Source organism: Salvelinus sp. IW2-2015, linkage group LG15 (genome assembly GCF_002910315.2).
Source record: "Salvelinus sp. IW2-2015 linkage group LG15, ASM291031v2, whole genome shotgun sequence".
NCBI classification, from domain to species: Eukaryota; Metazoa; Chordata; class Actinopteri; order Salmoniformes; family Salmonidae; genus Salvelinus; species Salvelinus sp. IW2-2015.
In genome coordinates, this window is record NC_036855.1 from 53,476,620 (window position 1) to 53,486,332 (window position 9,713).

At 46.4% G+C, this 9,713-nt stretch overlaps 1 protein-coding gene across 2 annotated transcripts in view; it reads left to right on the forward strand.

Annotated features, from left to right (window-relative positions):
- The window catches only part of LOC111974318 (teashirt homolog 3), a 35,865-nt gene extending 26,521 nt beyond the window's left edge, over positions 1–9,344 (forward strand). For both annotated transcript variants that reach the window (XM_024002039.2, XM_024002040.2), the window contains exon 3: positions 4,380–9,344. In XM_024002039.2, the coding sequence (XP_023857807.1) occupies positions 4,380–7,774 (3,395 nt within the window). In that variant the 3' untranslated portion in view covers positions 7,775–9,344. The remainder of the gene's footprint in view (positions 1–4,379) is intronic.
- Positions 9,345–9,713: the final 369 nt, after the last annotated feature.

Below are 9,713 nucleotides of genomic sequence, written 5' to 3' on the forward strand. Positions count from 1 at the left end.
ATTAGCTGAGGAGAGGGGAAGAGGAGAGAGACGAGGAGAGAGCAGGAGACAGCGAGACAGGAAGACGAGAGAGAGATGAGAGAAGCGAGATGAGAGAGAGGAAGAGAAGCACGAGAGAGGAGAGAGAGAGGAGAGGAGAAGAGAGAAGAGAGAGCGTAGAAGAGAGAGAGAGAGAGGAGACGAGCAGAGAGAAGAGGACGGAGAGAAGAGAAGAGATGAGACGAGAAGTACCGAGAGAGAGAGACTGAGGCCGAGAGAGAGAGAGAGAGAAGACTGCGAGGACCGAGCGAGAGAGAGGAGAAGAGAAGAGAAGGTATACTGTATATAGACATCAAGTATGACATTTTGAAATGTCTTTATTCCTTTTGGAACTTTGTGAGTCGTAATGTGGCCTGTTTAATTTGTAGTGTTTATTTCACTTAAAAAAAAAAAAGATCTATTTTACTTGCTTTGAATGTTATAAAATGTTTCTCATCCAATAAAGCCCCTTAAATTGAAATTGAGAGAGAGAGAGAGAATGCAAAGGAATCTGTGACATGAGGATACGTATCAAAAGCACCTGAAAAGCCTAAGTACTATTGGTAATTGCATATACATTGAGCTGGCGGGCCGGCCAGTGCCTGGCTGTGGGTGAGGCGAGGGTGAGCGTATATCTGAGTGAGGGTGGATAGGGGGATAAAACAGCTATAACGGGATCGCGGAGAGCGAGGCGGCCAGAGCTCCACAGTTTCACTCCTAAACAGTTCTGTAAACATGCTGTAATAGAGTGCCCGTGTGCCCCTAAAATGAACCCTTAGTGTTTGTATTGACTTGTATACAATCATGTCAACCAGAATTGACCATTTATGGAAAATCACTTTTTCAGAATAATTTGCTACTCGGTTATAACAGCAACTGACTGAATGTATCAACTGGTAGGCAAGAATTAGAAGACTGCAAAAAGTTATTTAATTGATAATTTCCCCTTAAATATCCCTAAATGATATACAGTGCATTAGTTGACATTTGATCTGACACGATGTCAGATGGACATGACATATAATGGAAATGCATTTGTGGGCTCAGAGCTGGGTTGTTTGGATATGGAATCATTTGATACAGATAAATGCGTTATTTTGAGAAGTAAACTAATCGTTCTGCGTTCCCGAGGTCCCAATCCCAAAAGCACACATCTCTCCCCCCATTTCAAAGAGCCATTCTCAATGGGTCTTCTCTCTTAATAATCCCACTGCAAATGAGATCAAACTCTCTTCCTCTCCGCTGCCAATTAATTCAGAGGTTATTTTCACTCGCTCTCCCGTCTTTTCCACCCATCCCGTTCTCTAATTAAAAGAGCACCTGCGTGGCAGAGCGTTTTGGCTCTGCCTGCATCAGGGCTGAAAGCTCAATATTGGAACACACATCCACGGCCACTTTAGGGGCCCTGTGGCCTGGCGCCGGTCCAAAGGCCTGTGAGATGCTCCCTGTGTGGCCTCAGGTTTGAGGGCTTTCCAAGACCTCCCTCCTTCCTCTTTGCCTGTCTTCCCTCCTACCTCCACGTCTATTCCTGTCTTTCTCGCACTCTCTCTACTCTCTGTGCCTTAGGCTAAAAGCTGAGGTTTAAGTAGTAGTTGTACGCTGTGTGTGTTGCGTTACATTCCGTCTCCATGTTACTTTAATGCGCGACACACGTAGACTAATACAAAATAAAGGAATCAGTCACAAAATCGCCTCCCTTTCTCGTTCTGTATCTCTTTCATTGTCTTCTCAGGCACACACACACACACACGCACACGCACACGCACGCACACACACACACACACCTGTCTCTTATACACATCTAGATGTGTATAAGAGACAGCAAGAAAAATGACTTGGCATTGGCACAGAGAGAGGCATATTATTTTTGCCTCTCGCTGTATTTTCAATTGCACATTTTAATTACATTCAAATCAGTGTTGTAATGATATTTTCAGTGAACTACACATTTATATTTAGTGCGGTAGCAAAGGTTTCGCTGCAGATTTATTGGCTTTGGTGTTAAAATGACCCTCCCCCACGCCTTCCTTTCTCCGTGTGTGTTTTAATTACATTTAACAGCTTTATGTCTGGGTTGTGTTTTGAGGAAGGAGATTTCACATGGGTGTCTGGCCTCGATGTGAGTGCTGTTCTGACTGCTTCCTGAGCAAATGCATTGTTCTCTTAAACAGCTGTCGTTTTGGCTGATTCAGAACAGATGGCTGTGTGCGTGCGTGCGCGCGCACGTGCGTGCGTGCATTGCATGATCAGGGTTGCTGAGGGTTGTTGAGTTGTGTGTGGTATTGGATTACATGTTAAGATATCCCATCTTTTGTTGCTCCGTATTCCAATTGTGCTTTTCTGATTATTGCTGCATCTGTTCACAAAATGGCAGATGTCCGTTATAGAGGATGATGCATCTAAATGTAAAAGTGTATATTGTCTACTCCGGATACAATAATCGTGTAATCCCTGAGATTTACGTGTATACATTCTTCCGAAATGTTGTAACATTTTAAGTAGACATGCTACCAAAATAATTGGCTGTAGGAATACGTTTCCTTCTCATTCGGGTGTTGTTAGACAATGCATTATGTTGTATACATCCGAGACGCTAGTACACATAAGGTAACCGATTCCAACTTGCTGCATGCTGATGTGTGAGATTGAACATTAAGCAGCCTGCTTGTTCAGTTGAAAGGCTGCAGACTGCCTGGAGGCACAGCGTTTTTACTGCAGCGCAACGACTGGGAGCCGCTGCGTGTTTCAGTGCATCTGTTTATCCCGCGGCATCACACTGCCAAAGGCAACAAAATGAGCCCCTTGACAATGACAGAGATTTCTCCCTGTGTCTGGGCTGATGCAGTGCTCACACCTTCAGTACCGCGCCGAGATAGAAGTCAGCAGTAACACTGCTGGAGCGTGTTGTGTGACATGGCTGGCAGGTTCTGGAGGTAGCTACCCGGTTCTGGAGATAGCTACCCAATGTCACCAGATATAACTGTACCTTTTGAAGAGGCTGTGGCTTTCCCGCGAAGCTCATAAGTTTTAGCAAATACTTTCCGTTCTTTTAACTTTTCTAACTTGACTTTTTATCAGAATGAATATAGGAAGGACAGTATAAGATATAGGTTGTCTTTGCAACGTTGGATAGTCATTTGTAAAAAATAAATAAAAAAATACACATATGAATACTGTATATATAAGTGACTGCGACTTTTTTTTTGCTATAGCGTTATAGTGTCCCGTATTAAAGCGGATACATAGGTTTCTTATAGACAATGTTCTGACTGTTGAGATATATTCAAGTGACCTTTAGGAGTTGTTGATGGTGATAGAACGTTTGCAGCAACACACCATAGTCAGTGTCATTCTTGTCCTTAGTGTACATACCTGGACAATGAATGATGAACTGCTAGGAATCAGGAACGGTCAGGAATGTACAGAACTAGCCCAATGTCATGTCTATCATCTCTGCTTGTCTTCCAGACCACTATTTTCCCGACAGCCTCCATCACAAAATAATAGATGTGCGTATGTGTCTGCACAATGATAGAAAGTGCTTTTTATTTGTACGTTTCCACCCCACCGCAATCCACATTTGATTGTTTTAAACAGGAGGGATTTGAATATAAATTGAAAGCATACTCTCCAGGCTAAACTGTAAATAATAACTCAACTTTCTCATCTTTTGTAATTGAAGTAAATGTGTTTTGTTCTGAGAGATTTGTCGTTGGAAACGTACATACAGTCATTTTTATTTACGAATAGGCGAGCCTGTGCCGTGTAATGAGTGAAAATGCATGCTTAATTTAAATGGTGAGCGTGTCTGTTAAGAAATGCATTAGAGGCTGAAGAAGAAGCGTAAGACATATTAATTGACAGACAGGAACTGCTGTCTCGGAGGTTGATACAAGTAATTTATTACTTCAGAAACGAATGCCACCTCCAGAATGTGCTTCATTAATTTCAAATTTAGTTTTAATTTCAAGCTGTTGCCCCTTGAGAAGAATAAGGTGGCAAGTTGTGTTTGAAGAGGCATTTCCTCTCCCTCTTCTCTCTCCGTCTTTCTCATTCTCTGCAGTAAAGCACAAAGGGGGTGGGAGGGAGGGAGGGTGGAACTTTATTCCATTTGGAAAACAATGTAAATGCAACGAGGAAGTTGAAATGGAATTACAGCAACAATTTATGATATGAAGTAGTCTCGTCTGTGATTGCTTTGTTTTTCTGATATGGGAAGAACATTCTAGAGCTTTGTATTTCTATCAGCTGTCTGATTTGCAAGGAATCGCAAGAATGTCAAATTGGAGATCTTCATCATTAGACATGGTGGTACTGTGGTAATAACAATCCTCTCTCTGTTTCTCTCTCTGTTCCCTCAGCGTATGCCCCTGAGGATGAGAAAGAGGCTGCCCTGCTCGATGAGGACCTGGAGGGGGAGGACTCTGCCGGGGAGGAGGAGCCTGCGGTCAAGTACATGTGCCAAGACAAGGACTTCCTTTTCAATGACCGGCCTGGTGTCCACGACTCCCCGGTGGCCGACTTCTCCGGCCATGAGTTGGACAATGAGTCTCACCTGAGTGAGTCCAGTGACCGCATGTCAGACTTTGAGAGTGCCTCTCTCAAAAATGAGGAGGAGGTCGCGAAGGTGCCACTAACGCCCTTGTCGCCATCTTCCTCTGTCGTGATGGCCACCAGCACAGCTATAGCCACGGAGGACGGCGCCACCACCGGGCCAGACAGCCTGGAGCAGATGAAGGCCATCTACACCAGCTTYCTGACCAACTCTTACTGGTCGTCTCTGAACYTCAACCTCACCCAGCCGCCAGCAGTGGAGAAACCTCCACGCAGCCACAGCAGCAGCAGCAGTAGCAGTAGCAGCAGTTGTGGCAGCAATGGCAATGGTTACGACTGGCACCAGTCCGCCGTGGCCAAGACCCTCCAGCAGGTCTCTCAGAACCAGAACCGGCTCAWCCACCCAGCAGCGGAGCAAAACAACCTATTCAGYACCGTGCAGCTCTACCGTCAGAGCACAAAGCTCTACGGCTCCATCTTCACAGGTGCCAGTAAGTTCCGCTGCAAGGACTGCAGTGCTGCCTACGACACGCTGGTGGGGCTGACTGTACACATGAATGAGACAGGCCACTACCGCGATGACAACCACGAGACAGACAGCGACGGCACCAAGCGCTGGTCCAAGCCACGCAAGCGATCCCTCCTGGAGATGGAAGGGAAAGAAGATGCTCAGAAGGTCCTGAAGTGTATGTACTGTGGACATTCCTTTGAGTCTCTGCAGGACCTCAGTGTCCACATGATTAAGACAAAACACTACCAGAAAGTGCCTCTGAAGGAGCCAGTGACTCCTGTGGCGGCCAAGATCATCTCCTCCGCCCGGAAGAGAGCCCCCATCGAGCTCGACCTCCCCAGCTCCCCAGACTCCAACGGGGGCATCCCCAAACTCTCCCTAAATGACCATAATGACCCCCTACAGAAGGCATCCAACCCCTACATCACCCCAAACAACCGTTACGGCCACCAGAATGGAGCCAGCTATGCATGGCAGTTCGAGTCCAGGAAGTCCCAGATCCTGAAATGCATGGAATGTGGCAGCTCCCACGATACACTTCAGGAGCTTACAGCACATATGATGGTGACCGGTCACTTCATCAAGGTCACAAACTCTGCCATTAAGAAAGGCAAGCCCATCATGGAGTCTCCCCCACCGCCCGTCCCCACCATCTCTGCCGGTGAGGAGAAATTCCAGTCTGTGCCACTGGCAGCCACAGCATTCTCCCCACCTCCTCCACCCATACCTCCTCCCTCTAGTATTTCCCCTGCCATGGCTGTGGAGATTAAGAAGGAGGAGAAGGAAGAGGAATGTATGAAGGAAACCACTAACAGCAGCAAAGACAAGAAGACCGGAGATGACGAGACAGAGGAGAAATTCGATATCTCCTCCAAATACTCTTACTTAACAGAGGAGGATCTGGAGGAGAGCCCTAAGGGAGGGTTTGACATCCTCAARTCCTTGGAGAACACAGTGACATCAGCCATCAACAAAGCACAGAAYGGTGCTCCCAGCTGGGGRGGCTACCCCAGCATCCATGCTGCATACCAGCTSCCMAACATCATGAAGCTYTCACTGGCCMACTCAGGGAAGAGCTCAGCYCTGAAGTACATGTTCCCYGGAGGAGAGAYCCTKTYCCAAAAYGCCAAAAACCAACCTCTGATCTCCCCGCCCAGCCGTCAGACCTCTCCTCTCCCCAAAAACAACTTCCACGCCATGGAGGAGCTGGTGAAGAAGGTGACTGAGAAAGTAGCCAAGGTGGAGGAGAAGATGCGGGAGCCSARTGTAAGGGYGTCCCCAMTGAGACRARCMACACCCTCCCCCTGCAGCAGCGAGGCMGGGGAGTCAGCCAGAGGGGAGTCCCCYAAAGAGAGGAGAGGSTCTAAAACYCCMGAGAGCATCGGAGGAGGCAGCCACAAAGACTGTAACGGTGACRCCAATATGAAGGAGTCGCTGGAGAATGGAATGGAGTCKGCTGTYAAATCYCCCATCTCTGCCTTGTGTGGCAGCACAGCCATTATTACAGACCACCCGCCAGAGCAGCCCTTCGTCAATCCTCTAAGTGCGCTTCAGTCCGTGATGAACGTCCACCTGGGTAARGCAGCCAAGCCTGCTCTGCCGTCCCTGGACCCCATGAGCATGCTCTTCAAGATGAGCAACARCCTGGCAGAGAAGGCCGCGGTCGCCGCTTCCACCCCAGCTCAKACCAAAAAAAACAACGAGCACTTGGACCGCTACTTCTACCACGTCAACAACGACCAGCCAATAGACCTGACCAAAGGCAAGAATGAAAAGAGTAGCTCCCTGGGTTCAGCTGCCCTGTCGTCATCCACATCAACACCCTCCTCKGKCTCCCCCTCCTCCACAGCCACCATGGCCAAGGCCTCGTCTGCTGTGGCYTCATTCATGTCCAACTCCCCGCTGCGTGAGAACGCCCTGTCTGACATATCAGACATGCTGAGAAACCTSACMGAGAGTCAAGCYTCCAAGTCCTCCACGCCCACCAGCCTGTCGGAAAGRTCTGACATCGAGGGTTCCACTCAAGAGGAGCTMGAGGAGATCTCTCCAGCCCAGAAACGCAAGGGCCGGCAGTCCAACTGGAACCCCCARCACCTGCWCATCCTACAGGCCCAGTTYRCTGCCAGCCTCCGGCAGACTGGCGATGGGAAGTAYGTGATGTCAGACCTGAGCCCCCAGGAGAGGATGCACATCTCYCGTTTCACAGGCCTCTCCATGACGACCATCAGCCACTGGCTGGCCAACGTCAAGTACCAGCTGAGGAGAACCGGAGGGACGAAGTTCTTAAAAAACCTGGACTCAGGCCAYCCAGTGTTCTTCTGCWGCGACTGTGCTTCTCAGATTCGTTCCCCCTCCACCTACGTCAGCCACTTGGAGTCTCACCTGGGCTTCAGACTCAGAGACCTGGCCAAACTGTCTGGAGAACAGCTTGTCAGCCAGATCTCACGTCACACCAAAAGCCTGTCCGAAAAACTGCTCTCCAACCACTCCCACTCCAACCCTCACTCCCTCTCCCACGCCCACTCCCTGTCCCCCTCCCCTGACGAGGACGGTAGCAGCACCTCGTATCAGTGCAAGCTCTGCAACCGGACTTTTGCAAGCAAGCACGCGGTCAAGCTCCACCTGAGCAAGACCCATGGGAAATCCCCAGAGGACCACCTTATGTATGTGTGTGAGCTAGAGAAACAGTAGCACTAAGCTGTGGACATGCTGCACTCTCTTTCTCTCCCGTTCTCTCTTGGTCTATCTTTAGCCTTTCACAGACATTTCTTTCAAAAAAAGGACTAAAAACTATTAAGTGATGAAACTGCACAAAGATGCCGTGGAACTACTGTTTAGTTTCGGCACATGGTTTCTGATTTTCTTTAAAGGGAGACTCACTCTGGCCCAAGAAGCTTTTGTTTGTTTATGCTCTCCTTTTTTTGAAAAGACGGTCATTTTTTAAATGTGCAGTGTTGAAGAAAGAGGTGCTGTTGTCACTGATAAAACAAATGAAGGTTGAACAATATTTTAAAATGAAGTGGTATGTATTTGAAAGTTGTGTCAATTGGATTTGATTTCTTTATATTTTGGCATCCGTGAGATGCGATAAGCTGCATGCATAAATTAAACAGTTTAGTTTAACATTTGGTTAACTAAATCTGGTGCACTTTTCTTTTTTCTCTCTCTTTCCCTCTCTTTTTGTTAATGTGATCTTTATGTGCTGGTGTCAGCATCTGAAATTTAACCCTCTGAGTACGGCCAAGCACTTCTACCCGAATGATCCAAAACCCTTCTCGAAACAAACTATTTTAGATTGGAATTGACCAAGCTATTGTGTGGTTTGTAAGCTGCACATTGAAAGTACTATATGTCCCTGTCCAACAACCAATCTCTAAAGATGCATTGTATGTGATGCAAAATCTCAATCTGAAGTCGTTTACTTTGTTTAATCAGGGACCTTTATGAATTCAGGTCTGTGTAAAAATGTATATAAAAACATATATACTAATTCCTGTCTAAATTATGCATCATTTTTATATTTTTAATTTAAGAGGAGTATGACTATCTACTGGTGCACAATATATGAAGACATTAATGAAATTGTTTTGCACAATAGTTTTATAAATATGTTATTTAATCAAATGATATGAAAATAAGAGTAACAAAATTACCCAGAAATCTTTTATTTCCACCTCGTGCTCAAAGGGTTAAACCTCTAGTACAAGACAGTACATGTGCCGGTATTTGAACATTAAAAGATAAAAGGTTGTACAAAAGATGTTACTTTATGAAGTAAGGAAGAATTCCACATGTATCCTCTTATTTATAAGCACTCTTGGTTGTTGTTTCACATCGTAGGATGCCTTTGGATTGGTATTTTCTTTTTTCTGTCTAATTACTCTCCCACAATTCCGCACTGCAGCTTTATCTTTTGGGGATATGAAAGGTAACCATAGTTACCTCACCTCTGATTGACAGTTCTGCAACATTTTTGGCAGGTCATTTGCTGAAGTAACTGACAGCTGCCAGTGTAATGAAATCTTAGGTGTAAAATATTGGCATGTAAACAGCACAGACACTGTTATGCATTCTGTGCCGTGTTTTTTGTTGTTGTTGTTGACAATGAAGCACCCATTATATGACTTCGTATAACCTTTTTTTCTACTGCAGCATTAAAAAGGAAACCGTTTTTGCAATAACACTGTGTGTCGTGGCTCACGATTATGTAGGTGCTGTGCGTTTTCTAATGAGCACATTAAACGGAAAATTGTTTCTGGCGGTGATGAGTTCTGGACGAGTTTACAGTGAGTGGCAGGGCCCTGCAGAAGATGAAAGCTGTCACACCATCATCCTGTGTGTTTCCACAAAGCTCTGCCTGGAACAGGAATAGCCTATGGGCCATATCAGGGGCCACTATGCGGAGCCTCAGAGACAGACACCACCCAAGCACTATAGTGGTGGCACCAGTATCACATGTCCATCAAGTGTGTGTATCAGTCTGCCTGCGATCTTCTCCATGTGGTTGTGTTGGGCTACATAGGAAAGGGGAAATAGAATCCACATACTGAACAGCAGGTAACTCGTAGCTGTGTGGCATCTCCATTCACAAACACAACAATATGTGAACTGAGATATTCCCTTCCCCCTC